Source organism: Octopus bimaculoides, chromosome 19, assembly GCF_046866305.1.
Source record: "Octopus bimaculoides isolate indiv1 chromosome 19, ASM4686630v1, whole genome shotgun sequence".
In the NCBI taxonomy this organism is placed as follows: domain Eukaryota; kingdom Metazoa; phylum Mollusca; class Cephalopoda; order Octopoda; family Octopodidae; genus Octopus; species Octopus bimaculoides.
Genome location: NC_142946.1, coordinates 45,816,106 through 45,833,605, shown reverse-complemented (window position 1 = coordinate 45,833,605; position 17,500 = coordinate 45,816,106). Strand labels below are relative to the sequence as shown.

Sequence of the window (17,500 nt, the reverse complement as noted above, 5' to 3'; positions counted from 1 at the left end):
TACACGATATATATCTAGAGAGTTCCTAGAAGTTCGATAAGCTATAATTGCCGTGAGGAATGAAGAATTTAACGTTTCCTTTTGCCTGAAAGCATTGAAGAAAGAGAGAAAGAAGAAAGAAGGAAGGAAAGAAAGAAAAAAAGAGAGAGAAAAAGAGAAACAGATATGCGAAATCGCTTTAAATGGAAGTATATAAAAGCAATCTTGAGAACACACACACACTCTCTCTCTATCTCTCTCTCTCTCTCTCTCTCTCTCTCTCTCTATGCGTAAATCACCATTACTCCAAGGTCCGTTCAGATCTGGTGCCGTTGTACCTGTCAGGATTCCCTCTAAGAGTTACACAAGGGTAGAAGACGCTCTCGTAATTTTTGACAAAGCATCGAGGAAGGCAGCTCTTCTAGGAGAAGGACAGTCTGACATAAATCTTGCTGCCAGAAAGTACTAGTCATCTTGCAATTCTTGTCACTGGAACCTACAATGGTAACAGTGGCAAAAGTGCTGTACAAGTTTTTGTTACAAAAATCCAATGCCGTACGCATGTCTTACCATCATTTCGATTGTGAAACGGTTGTCATCTGACAAATTGAAGTAATCGTCATCTATCTATCTATCTATCTATCTATCTTTTTTATTTTAAAGAGAGTAAGATGTAATTTGAGAAAGATGTTACTGTTATTTCTAGCACGTTAACAACGCATAGAGAGGCTCCTCGTTTGTTCTTTCGTTTTTGAGTGATGCATATACAGAACAACTGACCAAATAAGATTTCGAAGGTTAAATAAAAAAAATAATAAAAAAAGAGACAGTTATTATAAAAGACAGTCTCATGAATATCCAGTGTTCTTGTAGATGCTTCCAAAGAATTTACCCACATTTAATCGTGGAAGCGGGGGTGGGGGAAATATGGTATATATATTCTGCTAATGCCTGACGGAACCAGCAAGAAGTGTGTCAAAGGGCTCTGAGTTCACAGAGAACAAGTGAGAGATTCTTTATCGACTTTGCGTAGGATTTGACCTAATCAGGGAAACATTAAAATGAAATATAATAGGGAGGGACATAACATGGAACAACACCCCTTTCTATGACTTTGGAACAGTCCAAGCCATGAGTCAGTCACCTGCTGGGTTTTTTTCCCCCATTATTTGAATTCCCCTTTGTGGTTTGGATGATTCCAGAAATAACTCAAAGAATGAGCAATAGTGTGTAAAAAAAAATAAAAAAAGAAGGCTGGAATTATTTGATGTAGAGAGAAATAAAAGAAACAAGAATAAAAATTCTTCTCGGTATTATTGTTGTTGTTTAACCCCCGGTCAGACTTGACTAAGCAGACCGATGATCAAAGACTTCCAATGTGATCATCTGTTTTTTTACTCTTTGCTTTATTTCCATTCCAAGCATAGTGTATCTTTTTCAAGCATACCATGTATGTATGTATATATATATATATATAATCTAATACGACCTTCTATTTTCTTTAAAAGACAATGCCGTACGATTTTGAATGAAATTTGACAGCTAGTTCTAGCAGGTCGAGCAATCGCATATTGGTTTGGCTTCCCTGATTGACTCCAAACAGGAGCGAAAATAACGACTGGATTTAGTTACATTAGGAAGCATATGTCAGTGGAATAGAGGCTAGGGTTTATTTTCCTTTCTCACTAAATCGCCTAATTCCTTTCTCTATCCACCGAAATATGAATTGTGAATGCAGAGGCTTAAATAAATAGCACAACAGCTGGACAGTTGCTAATGTCACTTACAATGCGTAGAGCACGAAAGGACATTAGACGTGTGTGCGTGTGGACGGACCTAAAATAACAGTGAGACGGTCCATGGAGAACAATGCCATCAATTTTCTCAGTAGTATTCACGACATATTCTGACAATTAATTAAAAAGCAACGAGCTGGCAGCATAGTTACCGCGTCGGAACAAAAAGAAAAAAATACTCCCCGTCATTTCTTCTGACCCTTTATGTGCTAAGTTCAAATCTCGCCGAGGTCGACTTTGCTTTTTATTCTTTCAGGGTTGATAAAAGAAGTACCAGTTGAACTGGTACTTTGCCGTTTGATATAATCGACTAGCCCCCTACCTCAAACTTTCAAGCCTTGCGCCTATATCAGAAAGGAGGTGAAGGTAAAGAATACGCACATCCAGTGTTTAGGGTTTCGAGAATTAGTTAGGCCGAAAACGTGTGGTGTGCGTATTCTTTACCTCCGTCTGGAAACGATAATCATTAGTGCGCCGGACAAAATGCGTAGCGGCATTTCGTCCGCTTTTACGTTCTGAGTTCAAATTCCACCAAGGTCGATTTTGCCTTTCAACCATCCCTTCGGAGTTGATAAAACAAGTACCAGTTGAGCACTGGGGTTGATGTAATCGACTTACCATCTTCCTCAAAATTGCTGGCCTTGTGCCAAAATTTGAAGTCAGTATTACTAGAGAACCAAGACAAGCTAGTACAATGGTTACTGTACCGGACAAAATACTTATCGGCATTTCTCTTGATTCTTTATGTTCTCAGTTCAAATGCCATCGAAGTCGACATTGGCTTTCGTCTTTTTCGGGTGGCGATCTTTCGGTACGATCTTTCGGTACGATTACCTAAATATCGGCCTTTTCCGTAAAATGTGTCTTCGGCGATCTTTACCAAAGATCGGCCTTTTCCGTAACACCCGCACAATCTTCACTACGGTGTCCTTTTTTTCTTTTTTTTGTCAACACTTTTTACAGAAACTGCCAAATTGATGTAAATAAACCCATGTGGTCTGATTTTGAATTTCTGGGCATTGTATCGAAAGTTCACCTATTTTTTTTCTCACGAGAATTCCGGACCCCAGTTATGTTGGGTTTGCCCCCACTCCACCCCGCGTGACAATCGGTGCTGGTTAGATTACGTCTCCTTAAATCGGGCGGTTCGTTCGGCAAGAAGACCGATAGAATAAGTACCAAATCAAAAACAAACACAAAAACGAACGAAAAAAACAAAACAAAGACTGCGGTGGTCAGTTTGTTCGACCAAACCCGTCAAGGCGCTGCGCAAGCATGGCTGCAGTCCAAGGAAAAGGTAAGAGAAGATAAAAGCATATAATTATTATAAATTATAATTTATAATTAGGTTGTGAATCATAATCTATAACTGCAATATTATTATTTATCACGCACACACACACACACACACATACACACACACACACACATACACACAAGGAAAGGAATATTTATACAAACTAGCGTCAAGTTTCTTCAAGTTTTATATTTAATGCTAACAACAAACAGTCTAACGCCAGTCCATGGCGGTTGCAGACGACCACCATCACGACGACAGCCAGCGAGTGACTTACTTTTCATCTGTGGAGATGTCGATCTATAATAAATATCAGTGATCGATTTAGCCTCTTTTACTTACTTTTCATCAAAGGGTGGAGTGCTGGGGAGGGAACAGGGTGGGAGAGGGAAATTGTGCATAATCAAAAACAATTACACACACACACACACAAGCATACACACACGCATTAAAAAATTATCCGTTTTTCTGAAAGTTATGAAAAAAACAAAGCCAACTCCTGTGAATTTTCCGAATTTCTTTTCCAATCAAATCTCGATATAATCGAAATAGGTTTTGTTTTGTGGTTTCGGGTTCAGTCGCACTGCGCGGCCCCAGCACTTATTTTTTGAGCTTGCTACTGATTCTACTTTGTCTCTTTTGCCGAACTACTAAGTTACCAGCGCGTAAACAAACCAGCACCGGTTGTCAAGCGGTGGTGGGTGGGACACACAACATACACATATATATGTATATATATATCGAAACGCCGGTGTTAAAACGTGGGTAGCTGATGAAGTAGAATGTTCTCTATGTGGCTTGTGTGTTTTCTCGTCTACGTTTGGTTTGCAATGTCCTGTACCCAGATATGCACCTATACATACAGGTGGATGTCGGTATGCACATACCTGTACGTATATATGCATATACTCATTTACTATTTGTGTATATATATATATATATATATATATATGTATGTGTGTGTGTGTGTGTGTGTGTGTGTGTGTGTGTGTGTGTGTGTGTGTGTGTGTGTATGTGGCATGTTTCTTTCAGTCTTCGCCTACCAAATCCCCTCACAAGGCTTTAGTAGGCCCGGGGCTAAAGTGCAAAAAAAAAAAAAGGCTCCAGGCGCCGTGCTATGGGACCGAACCAAAGCCCTCATAGTCGGGAAGCAAGCTTGCTTACCACGAAACCACACCTTCACCTTCTTCACTAATTCTTAGATAAGATCTTTCTTTTGTTATGAAAAGCACACCTCACGGTGAATCCAAACACAATTCCATTTCTTTAGTCACATTACCATTATTGTCAAGAATATTAAACAAACAGTAAGAAATTTATATATATATATATGTATAATGTTGTATACTTCTTCTTTCAGAGTTGTAGAGCCCTGCATTATGTTATTGTGTATTTTAATTCGATAATGCTCTTTTATTATTGAAATTCTTTCATTCTTTATTATAATCCGATAACTTAAAAACTCTATAAATTTTTTAAATCATGCCTTCGAATTTCACGTTGGTAATGGATTACCTGTAATGTCGAAGAATTTCAACCGAAACCGAATATCGTTTTCAGAACCATGTAATTGCCGGAGTGATGATGGTAAAATGGAAATTTTACAGTAAATAATATATAAGGATGAATAAATTTCGGAGAAACGTTAGCCCGCCAGGTAAAATGCTAATGGCATTTCGCCTGTCGCTACGTCCTGAGTTCAAATTCCACCGAAGTCGATAAAATAAATACCAGTTATTAAGGCGGCGAGCTGGCAGAATCGTTAGCACGCCGGGCGAAATGCTTAGCGGTATTTCGTCTGCCACTACGTTCTGAGTTCAAATTCCGCCGAGGTCGACTTTGCCTTTCGTCCTTCCGAGGTCGATAAATTAAGTACCAGTTACGCACCAGTGCCCTTTCTCCCAAAAAATTTCAAGCCTTGTGCCAATAGTAGAAAAAAATAAATGATAAATAAATACCAGCTGAACTCCCCAAAAATTTCTGGCTTTCTGCCAAAATTTGAAAGCACGTTCGGACAAAATGCTCAGCGCCATTTCTTCCGACTGTTTACGTTCTGAGTTCAAAACTCACCAAGGTCAACTTTTCCGTTTCATTCTTTTGTGGAGTCGACTGGGATGACATACATCACAATTATCCACGATGTGAAATTTGAAATTTCAAAAAAAAATTGTGATGTGTCAGTATATATGTGTGCAAGCCCAGCATTTTTCTTTTTTCTTTTTCATATTAAATTCCGGATCTTTCTGATTTGGCGGAAAACCAAATCGTAATCTATACACTCTTTACTCCTTTTTTTTTTTTTTACTCTTTTTACTTGGAGCACCGCCTTTTTAATCGAGTAAATCAACCCCAGGACTTATTCTTTGGAAGCCTGGTATTTATTCTATCGATCTCTTTTGCCGAACCGCTAACTAAGTTACGGGGACGTAAACACACCACCATCGGGTGGGGGGGGGGGATGTTGGGGAGACAAACACACAAACATATACACACACATACATATATATATATATATATATATATATATATATATATATATACGACGGACTTCTTTCAGTTTCCGTCTACCAAATCCACTCACAAGGCTTTGGTCGGCCCGAGGCTTTAGTAGAAGACACTTGCCCAAGGTGCCACGCAGTGGGACAGAACCCAGAACCATGTGGTTGGTAAGCAAGCTACTTACCACAAAGCCACTCCTACGCACTCTGAAAAGTATTTGTAGAAAATTTCATTAAAAAATGCCCATTTTTCTGAAAGTTATGAGGAAACAAAGCAGACTGGTGTGAATTTTCTGAAATTCTCACTCCACCCTCGGAAAAAAAAAAGTTTCACATTTAATTCCGATATAATCGTAATTTTCACCAACTGAAGCGTTGTTGTAGGAAATTTCATTAAAACACATCCAGTCTTTTAAAAGTTATGAGGCAATGAAGTCAGGGTGGGGGCACACTTTTGTAGATGTGCCTTTGTTTTTATGAACACATTCTTCAAAAAATTCACTGAACTTCAAAGATAATGTCATTGCGTTGAATCGTATTTTTGGTTGTAAACTGTGCTAAAAATGAACGTTTGACCTTGAAAGAATAGAAACTGCGACAAAGAAAGATGGAAGTGTACAGAGAGAAACTCTGGGGGGATATTAGAACTTTCCGAACATTTTTCAGAACATAAACATTTCAGGATGTGTATGTAAATGGACACCGACGAACGAGGGAGAAGGCCGCACTGGTGGGGAAATGGTAAAGAAACGTATACTTGGGGAATGATGTTTTATTTTTTGTTAGTAGATGAGAATATTAAGATGATTTATCAAACTATCTATTTAAAAAAAATGAATTAGGGCGACAAGCTGACAGCATAGATAACGCGTCGCACAAAAAATGTTTTGCGGCATTTTGTCCATCTTAACGTTCTGAGTTCAAATTCATCTGCCGTTGATCTTGCTTTTCACCCTTTCGGAGTCGATAAAGTAATTACCCCCAGTTTGAGTACTGGGGTCTGTAGTATCAACTAACCTTTTTTCCTTGAAAATTGCTGGCATCAAAAATAGTTATTTCTAAAAGCGAAATAAGTGTCTGCAAGTAAATGTCAATATTAAAAATATATATGTTAGCCGATGTATAAAATGTGTTCATGATAATATATTTGCCATTTGTCGTTATTTGACGGCTGCATTTTGGGCGAAATTCAAAAGTGAAGACTGCTTCTTTTTATATATATATATATATTTTATTCATACAAACGTAAGGAAATAATAAAAACTGTGTGTATGTGGTCAGAAGATTGATTTCATCATTCTACCATTGTAAATTGCAGTAAGAAAACGAAATCCCCCCACCCCCACCCAAATTAGTATAATCCTCAAACTGGTCGTGTAGTTGTTTCGCCCCAGGTTAGTCCCGATCGAGCAAAACTCGAATCGTAGATCTTCCGTCATGAATTTCCCGTCATTTTCTCAGGCGTAGTCTATCTTGGACTACAGTATCCCTTAACCTTTTATTGAAACAGGAAAATGTAATTCAATGAAAATTTAGCTGTTGATTTTAGCAAGACAAGTGAACACATTGATTCCTGAGCTGACAGTGTTTTGGGTTTTTTTTTTTCTTTTTCAGCGTCGGTCAAAAATGCCTTGCGGTATTTGTTCCTGTTCTTATATCCAAACGTTCATATCTCATCTTGCTCGACTTTGTCTTTCAGTCTTCTGGCGGGTCGATAAAACAAGTACAAATCCTTGAGATAAAAATATTCGACTGGTACCCTACTCCCCCCCCCCCCACCTATGGCCTTGTGCCTACGTAAGAAGGCAATAAGAGGTAACAGAAAACTGTTCTTAGTTCTGAGGTGATGTGTGTGTATCGTGTAGCTTTTTTCTTGTTTCAGTTATCGAGCTGCGGCCATGCTGGGGCACCACCTTGAAGGGTCTTAGTCAAACAAATCGATCCCAGTACTTCATTTTTTTTTTAAACCTGATACTTATTCTGTCGGTCTCCTTTTGTCGAACCATCAAATTGCGGGGACTTAAACAAACCAACACCGGTTGTCAAACGATGGTCAGAGACACTCACATACACACATACATACGTGTGTGTGTGTGTGTGTTTGTGTACGACGGGCTTCTTTCAGTTTCCGTCTACCAAATCCACTCACAAGGTTTTAGTCGGTCCGAGACTATAGCAGAAGACACTTGCCCAATGTGTTACACAGTAGGACTGAACTCGGAATCAAATGGCTGGGAAGCAAACTTCTTACCACACAGCCACACTTGCGCTTCTCTCTCTCTCTCTCTCTCTTTCAACATCCATCTATTCATCCATCTACCCATGTAACATCCATCTATCCATCCATCCGTACGAGTAACAAGACAATCAAATCAACGACCAGGGCTTCCAGCCGAGACCATCCCGCCTTTTCTATATTGAGCACTACAATGTTCAATGCATTATTTTCTTTTTTATGGCATATTGTAATTTGAGGGAAAGTTGGCTGTTATTTCATCGGAATTTTTGAACAGCAAACACTTCCCCATGGGCAGTGGCGTAGCTAGAGCGTGTGCAATCCCGCAACACCACTTGAACTTGTCGTACCCCATCCCGGGCCTCCCAAGCCTATACAGGTTTATATAGTATCCGCAACAGGGCTACCCTTATAGAAGTGGGTCGCCCCCTTCGCCTTCCCTCGCTACGCTAAAGGGGAAAGACGCAGAATTGACGGGAGAGGCCAAATTGTAAAAAAACGAAATTATGGAATATAAGATTTTGTTTTTAGAATCTCTAATTCCTGTTATATGAAGGGAAAACTCCCGTCCAATTCTTGGCCCTTTTGTTATTTGTAGCAGGCCAAACAAGAGTAATGTTTCAACGATGAGAAATTCGGAAGGAGTACCTTAAAGTAGTGACTCCCAAACGATATACCACCCACCGTGCCACAAATGCCTCGCAAGGAACATTTCTGCTGATTTTTAAAAAAAAACGTACACTGTACTCAGATGCACCACAAGGGATATATCGACATGCTTTAAGGATTGTTTAAAAATAAACACTGTGCACAAACACACCGCAGAGGATATATTTAGGTGCGCCAAAGATATTTAAAAAACATTATTCAAGTTTATATATAGAAAATCCATACTTGGACGTCTTGAAAAACTTTCTGAGAAAACGTGTTGTTTATTCATAATTCCACTCAAGTTATGATTAGCAAAACATTTTGTTTTTCAACTTATCTGAAATACATCATAAATTTCAAGAGTACAAAATAGATGGAGGGACACTGGCCACAAGCATCCTGTCTGGTGAGCAACAAGTATTTATTTTGGCGGGGTACGTAACCATTGAAGAAGTGGACGATTTCATTCGTTGCCAGGTTTAATAGCACCCACCCTAATGCTTTGGTAGTTTTTCGCAGACGTTGCCCTGTTGTAAAGCAATCGGATCGGGGACCAGCCTGGTCTGAGATTTGTTGCTCCATCTTTGCCAATGACAGAGACCTCGAAAGGGAGCAATGGAAAAAGAAAGGGTGCTTTCTTCTCCATTGAAATAAAATAAAATAAAATAAAATAATGGTTTCGAATTTTGATATAAAGTTATTTAAGAAGTAAGGTTAAGTCGATTATATTGACTTCCAGTGCTCAACTGGTACTTATTTTATCGACCCTGAGAGGATGAACGGCAAAGTCGACCTCAGCGGAATTTGAACTCAGAACTTAAAGAGTCGGAAGAAATACTGCTAAGCATTTTCTCTGCATGGAAAAAGAAACTCTTTCTAACATAAGCACAAGGCCTGGAATTTTGGGAGAGGGGGGATAGTCGATTAGACCCCAGTTCTTAACTGGAACTTACTTTATCGACCTAAAAAGGATAAAAAGCAAAGTCGACCTCAGCGGAATATGAATTCAGAATGCTAAGACTTTGAAGAAATGCTGGGACACGGGGAGAGGGTGGCAGAAAAGAAAGCAGATGCTGGCTTTTGGTAAAACTGGCCTCAGTATATCACAGGTACAGTCTATATTATCTGATCATGAATTCGAACTCGTAAAGAAATGACAGTACTAGATATCCACCCTCCCCTGCCCGGCTTCCATGTGATTATTACTAAAGCAACAACGATATATAAACAAAAGCCCGACGAAAGATTCCACCCGGCGTCTGAGATTCATTGGAGGCAAGTCAATAGTAAGTTTATGTCTTTAATCAGGCATGGACAAACTTTTTCGAGAAGCGGGCCGCATGAGACATGGATCACCATCAAGTGGGTAGCACTTGTAAAAAGATTTCAATATAATTTTTCATTCAAACGTGCCATTCAGAAAGTCCCGCGGGCCGCAGGAAGTCTATGCCTGTCTAAGACGATGGTTCCAACCTCAATATATTGTCAGAACGGTGGGTAGGTGAGCTGGCAGAATTACGAAGGGGCGTCGAATATAATAATCTAATGCTTGCGGTATTTAATTAACGGGCCTTTACGTTCCGAGTTCAAATCCTATCTTTCAACCTTCCCCTTCTGGGGTCGATAAAAGTAGTGTGCCAGTTAAGTACTGCGGGCGATTTAATATTTTATTAAGATGTCAATGGAATTTAATGAAAGCGACCCCCTGAAGGGACGGAATTAATGGCTATATTGAATATTCGACTGGCGTCAGAATTTTATAATAGAAATAATAAAAATAAAGATTTTAACCTGGAATAATCTATCAGTTCTCCTCGAGGCCACAAGAAATATTGTTGAAGAACAAAGAACGAGGTGTGACAAGACAATCGATTCCAAGCGTTGGGATTGCATTCATAATATGTCCATAACCTTAAAGATGTATGTATGGAGGAAAGTTTGTGTGTGTGTGAATGTAGGTTTGTAATTGTCGGTGTATGTAGGTTTATTGAGTATGTCAATATGTAGGTTTGTAAGTGCGTATGTCTATAAGTTTGTGTGTATGTGTGTAGGTCTGTAATTGTCAGTGTATGTATGTCTGTATGTATATAAGTTTATGTGTGCGTGCGGGTTTGCAATTGTGTATGTTGTTGGTTTGTGAGTGAGTGTAAGAACGTCTGTCTGTATCTGTGTGTAGGTCCGTGTGTGTATATAAGTTTATGCGTGCGTGCGGGTTTGTAATTGTGTTTGTATGTGAGTGTGTGCCGTGTAGGTCTATGCGTGTGCGTGTGTCCGTCTGTGTAGGTCTGTAAGTGTGTGTGAATGTCGGTTTGTAAGTATGAGTTTGTGTGTGTGTGTATACATGTTCCTGTATAGGTCTATAAGTGTGTGTGTGTGTGTGTTTGTAGATCTGTGTGCAGGTCTGTGTGTATGTGTGTGTGTAAACCTGTATGTCTGCGTATGTAGGCCTGTGTGTAAGTGTGTCTCGGTCTGTACGTTTGTGTGTCTGTGTGTGTGTGTATCAGTAAAGGTGTCTGTATGTATGTGTGTGTAAGTACCATGTGTTCTGTGTCGGGTTTTTCAAACATTAAACATGTTTAAACGCAGCCTTAAGGAAACACCTTGAGCAATATAGGTGTACATACACACACACGCACATATTAACATATACAGACATTACAAACACATACATGCTTATCAACATACATATATGTCAACACATTATATATATATATATATATATATATATATATATATATACGCGGCATTCCTTCAGAAGTGTGTACATACACGCACATACAAGCAGACACGCATATATATATATATATATGTGTGTGTGTGTGTGTGTGTACTTACATATGTATACACACGTTGACATACATTACATACACACAAACGCATACATACCAGCACTCATACACGCATACATACACTTGTACACCTTTATATAATATATACATGTATATAAACGCATGGCCACATTACACGCGCCTGTGTGTATACACATGCACACACACATATTTACAAATTTATATAATGCACATACATACACATGTACATAGATGCATACCCACATATACACGCGCGCGCATTTAGTTTGTTTTCCCATCTCAGCCATGGCCATATAGTGGAGCACCGCTTTATCTCTATACACGTGTGTGTGCGTGAGTGTATATAGATCGCGCGTATATGTACAAATGACTAGAGAGATTGACAGATGTATATTGAAGGAGAGATAAAGCTGACAGATAGAGAAATATAAAATTTGATGTAAGCGATAGCAAAAAAAAAAAAAGCCGATGAGTTGCAACAGAGGTTGTTTTTTTTGTTATTTATTTTATTTTAAACTTACCTGCAACAAATTGTACGATTCCAGCAATTTTGGCAAGTTTTTCCGATATAAGATCGCTAACACAAAGTGCCATGAGAGCGGTAAGAGAGACGATAACAGCAACACCACACCCAGTCCCGATGGTGATGGTAGCTATCTGTGAGGCAAGGCTGGGTATGTCCATGAAAGTTGTGTAACGTCCACACTCTTCGACAATAATAATTGATCCTGAACTAGAAAGGGTCGGATAGTTACATCTCCTGAACAATCCGAAATACACGGGGACCGATCCCTTTGTCTTGCCCTCCAGCCAAAACGGCATGTAAAGTCCAACACTGGCCGCGGCCGATGCCACAAACGACAGGAATGCCCACACGACGCCAACTCCACTTAAACTCGACATCTTTTTAATAAAAACTCAAAAAATTATCTATTTTTGCGTGTTGTTATATTAAAACTGTTTGGTTAAAAAAAGTAAATAAGTGAAAATTCACCGTGGTACGGAATGGTTAAGAGTCCATCCAGTTTATCTTTGACATGAAGAGATAGCAAACGTTCGGCAAGGGTGTTCGGTGTTTTCTTTTTTCTTTCTTGTTTCCTGTGTAAAATGTCCAGTTTCCAATCAACGGTTAATAAACCAGTTCGATCACCTGCTGTTCGCGAGAATGCGTATCTGGGACTAAGAATATGATGTAAACAATCATAAGATAACTCGTGCTAGTAGTAAACAACGGAGTGGTTTGTGGTCGATAGTAGTTTGTCCTGATCGAGATGAAAATGAATAACTATATCGATGACCCAAGTGACGGTGGCGGTGGTGGTGGAAGGAAGGAGTCGTTCGTGAATTGTTGCCCGTGAACAAGGAGAAGAATTCTCGACAATCAGCTGGAAGGTCGTGTGCTTTTGGCCAGAGAAAGAACCGTTTTTTTGTTGCTCTAATCTCATACGTTTTTCGGAACGAATTTAGTTATCAGCAACTCCCCCCTCTCTCTCTCTCTCCTTTTCTTTCTTTATCCTTCTCTCTCTCTGTCTCTATCTATCTATCTCTCCCTATCTCTCTTTTTTTTCTCTCTCTCTTTCACTCTCCTTACCCTCCTCGAAGCTTCTGCAGAACGGAATCAGTCCAGTTCCTGTTTTTACACATTGGCACAGTGTTTTAGCACTGACACCACCCAGTAAACAGAGAACCCTGTTGGAGGCGTGACTACTATTATTATTATTATTATTATTATTATTATTATTATTATTATATCACAACATTCTTCCTTCCTCTATCTCTCTCTCTCTCTCTCTCTCTTTCTCACTCCTCACAACATAAAAATATTGTAAACACACAGACACACACACATATATATATATATACATATATATACCGGCTTTTTAAAAGACGATGGATATTAGGAAATATTATTCCAGTTCTACAAGAAGGAGGCACGTCTCCCTACCAGCAAATTCCCCGAGGAAGAAAACTCCCAAATCAACAGCTCTCAGTTACAGCCGGTTTGGCCTTCTTTCTGTTTTTCCCCTCAGTCGCCGCTGCTGATTGTTTCAACCAAATGTTGTGTGTGTGTCCGTGTGTTTTCGCCAGAAATAGGAAGTATATAGAATTCTTCTTATTATTATTTCTTTTTATCCCGAGAATTGTTGATTTAAAGGGCGGAAAAAGGCAAAGTGTGAAAAGACCCGCGCAAGTAGGGTTTTTACGGTGAATTTTGTTTAAATCCAGTTCAGACCTAATCAAGCAGACCTGTGATCAAGCATATTCCAACCGCGACCATCCTGTATTTTTTGTGTGTATCTGCCGTGTGATTTTGTATACTAAGAACGACATTATGTGCTGTGTCTGTATTCCGAAACGATAGACTTTGGTTTGAAGGAAGATTTTGGCTGCTATTTCTACAAGCTGGCGTGATCGCGTAGAGACTCCTTCGTTCAGCTTGTTTGGAAGGTGACTAAGGTTACTAACAGACAACTGTTTTATCAATGAACGAGGAAACTAAACACACACACACACGCATACACGCACGCGCACTTACACACGCACGCACGCATTCTAAACACATGCACTCGCGCGCACACGCTTACAGAGACTCACGCGCGCACTTAACTCCAGCGGCAAAATATTGAATCCTTTTTTAACAATGGATGTATTAATTGACTTTTAATTATTATATAGGTGTGTTTGTGTGCTCATACATACATACCAAGAGAGAGAGAGAGACAAAAAGAATCTACTCACTTGTCTATCTATCTATCTATCTATCTATCTCTATTTCGAGATAGTGTCTGTGTATGTATATATATTTATACGTACGTACATACGTATATACATACATACATACATACATACATAGGTACGTACATACAATAGATAATTATATATAAGTGTATATGTGTTGTGTATGTGTGGTGTGTGTGTGTGCTTTTATGTCAAGTTATATATAAAATCTTATTTTAACATTAAACAGAAAGACCAATTAAAGCATTTTTTTTAGTGAAGTATATATTTATTTTTACGAATTTTTTTACAAGGAAAAAGTCCACAGTGACTTCGAAGTTTCGGATTACTAGCTGTCATGGGACGAGGCTACAGTGGTTTGTGGTTTACACACACACACACACACACACATATGTATAATAGTTAATTAGATTTTCACGTCATTTACTTATATATGTGTATGTATGTATGTATGTATGTATGTGTGTGTGCGCGCGTGTGTGTGTGTGTGTGTGTATGTATGTATGTATGTAACCAAATTTCTCCCCTCGGGGAGTGAATCTTGTCTGTCACAGGGAAGTGCTCGACCCAACCAACAAGGGTAGCTGGCTCGGCAAGCAGCAAAGAGAAAGAAAGTGGTTATAAATATAAAAAAATGTGGAGCCAAACACACGAACACAAGAAGTTTTAAACTCTTAACATCGAGCAAGTGCTGGCCGGCTGGTGGGCCGGTAGGTCGGCTGGTTGGCTGGTTACACGGAAGCAGTATTGACAATTAGGAGAGAGAGAGTGAGAGAGATGGATGGATGGATGGATGGATAGATAGATAGATAGATAAAGAGGGGAAGACTGTGATATACGTTTCAGATGCGGCTGCGGCCATGCTGGAACAGAACACATACACATGCTTGTGTGTATGTGTGTGTGTGTACATATATATATATATATATATATATATATATATATATATATAAGAATATGTGCATAGAGGGAGTGAAAAGAGAAAGGGGGGGAGATACGTGTGTGTGTATATAAAACACATATATGTATGTGTCGTCCTGTACCCAGATATGCATCTATATATACATGTAGATGTAGGTATATACATACATGTACGTATATATGCATTTACTCATATATTATTTGTATGTATATATGTATGTATATTCTCTCTGCCTTTAACTCCCGTTGACAAAAACTTCCTTTCTTCCTCTTTTCACCATCTATCCCCTGCCCCCCCTCCAAATTCCACTACACTTCCCTCCAACATTTCTTTTCTTAGCATCTTTCATTTGTCGAATATACATCTCGGCCCCCCCCCCCCCATCACCACCTTAACCTAGCCGATATCGAACACTTAAACAGTAGATTACACACACATACACACATATATATAAAACTACCAAGCTACTTCTGACATTAATTTCTAACCGAATGATAAACTTTTAGATTCTTTCAGAAGGAGGAATTTGAGATTCTACAATGGTTTGTTCTTCTCTTAAATAACGTGATAACTTGTTGAGAAAATAGCTTTAAAACAACTTGCCAAACTGACTCAACACATTTCATTCAGTTTTCTCCCCCCCTCTCTTTCCTTTCTTTTTTCCTCTCTTTCTCTCTATTTTCTTTTTCGCTTTGTCTTTCTATTCTCACTCATTCATTCACTCACTCACTCATTCGTTCATTCATTCATTCAACATATGTTTTACCTTTCCGTTTTTCCTTGACTTCGACGCACCCGATATCCACCCGGATCTCTATTACTGACAAAGTTGCCAAATGTTCTTGAATTCCTTTTCTAGTCTAATCTTTTTTATTAAACATTCATGAAAGAAATTTTTTTTGCCCCCCGTCTTGTAAATTCTTGGCAGTTTGTTTTTTAAACAATAAAGCTTTCCATTACACACACACCACACGTGTGTGTGTGTGTGTGTGTGTGCGTGCGTGTGCATGCGTGTGTGTACGTGTGCCGTTTTATGGTGTCCCGTAACTTAGCTAGTTGACAAATGAAGTCCAATTGAAGTGAACGCAGTGGATGTCTCAACGTGACCACAGTCCTAATATATATATGTGTGTGTGTGTGTGTATAAAGGTAATATTTCGGTAAAAGCCTATGGCGTCACGAGTGAGCGTATAACACTGGCTGCTATCTGCTCAGCGGAGCTAAACAAACACGTACTCACTTATCCATTACTGACGTCATGTACTAATACCGAAACATTGTCAAACACAGCAAAAATACGTTTATCATGCAGCTCGCAGTATTTAGCCCACAGGTTTGAGGTTTCGGCACTAATAGATCTACCATACAACCCATAGATCTGCCTCGTATCACAATTTCCAACCTAATTCCCAAATCAGGGGAACAGTAACACCAAATGACAATGCATTCGTATTGTAATGTGTTGTAAGGTTTTTACGTCTCAAAACAACCAGAGCACAGGTAACAGTTAAATTACGTTAAGGTACATTTAATGTTTAGAAAATGACACAGATTACACGTTAATAGACTATGTCAAGAGAGAGTTGGGTATATAAATATATATGAGTCACTACATATATACATATTATTATCTTTGTTGGCAGAAATCTATATCTATTGAATGAACGCCCGTATGTATATTTGTATGGAGACAAACAGTCATACAGACATTTTTTTGTCAATCATATTTGACGCACCTCGATTTCAGTAGCGCTTGTTTCAAGAACAGAATGTTATTTAGTGCAAGACTTGGGAAGCCCGACTTTGAGATAAGACCTGGGCTGATTCTTTTTTTTTTTTTTTTTTTTTTCAGTCTGTTTTCGTTTTGTCTTTTCTTTCTTTTATTTCTTTCTTTCTTTTTTTTTTTCTTTTTTTTTCTGAAAAATGCTCACCAAATAGTAAGTTCTGGCGTGGCTGTGTGGTAAGAAGCTTGCTTCTCAACCACATATGGTTCCGGGTTTAGTGCCACTGTGTGACACCTTGGGCAAGTATCTTCTACTATTGTCTTCGGCCGAGCAAAGCCTTGTTAATGGATTTGGTTGAGGGAAACTGAAAGAAGCCCGTCGTATATATGTAAATATATATATATATATATATATATATATATATATATGCCTATATATATATATATATATATATAGGCATGGTTGTATGCTAAGAAACTTGCTTCCCAACCACATGGTTCCAGGTTCAGTCCCACTGTGTGGCACCTTGGGCAAGTGTCTTCTACTATAGCCTCAGGCCGACCAAAGCCTTGTGAGTGGATTTGCCAGATGGAAACTGAAAGAAGCCCGTCGTATATATATGTATATGTATATATATATGTGTGTCTGTGTTTGTCTCCCCCAAACATCGCTTGACAACCAATGCTGGTGTGTTTACGTCCCCCGTAACTTAGCGGTTCGGAAAAAGAGACCAATAGAATAAGTACTAGGCTTACAAAGAATAAGTCCTGAGGTCGATTTGCTCGACTAAAGGCGGTGCTCCAGCACGGCCGCAGTCAAATGACTGAAACAAGTAAAAGAGTAAAAGA

General features: G+C 39.0%; 2 protein-coding genes across 6 annotated transcripts in view; one reads left to right on the top strand and one right to left on the bottom strand.

Annotated features, from left to right (window-relative positions):
- Window positions 1-13,865, bottom strand: part of LOC106882954 (LHFPL tetraspan subfamily member 6 protein) — a 315,676-nt gene extending 301,811 nt beyond the window's left edge. Inside the window, exon 1 of one of the 3 annotated variants that reach the window (XM_089337540.1) lies at window positions 11,789-13,865. In XM_089337540.1, the coding sequence (XP_089193666.1) occupies window positions 11,789-12,170 (382 nt within the window). In that variant the 5' untranslated portion in view covers window positions 12,171-13,865. The remainder of the gene's footprint in view (window positions 1-11,788) is intronic. The other 2 variants (XM_052974821.2, XM_052974822.2) reach the window with 2 other exon arrangements.
- Window positions 1-17,500, top strand: part of LOC106882958 (uncharacterized) — a 62,854-nt gene that overhangs the window by 5,434 nt on the left and 39,920 nt on the right. For 2 of the 3 annotated variants that reach the window (XM_089337533.1, XM_089337536.1), the window contains exon 1: window positions 2,763-3,072. The exons of the other annotated variant lie outside the window; for it this stretch is intronic. The gene's annotated coding sequence lies outside the window, so the exon portion shown is untranslated. Of the gene's footprint in view, window positions 1-2,762; window positions 3,073-17,500 lie in introns of those variants that run through there. 3 annotated transcript variants of the gene reach the window in all.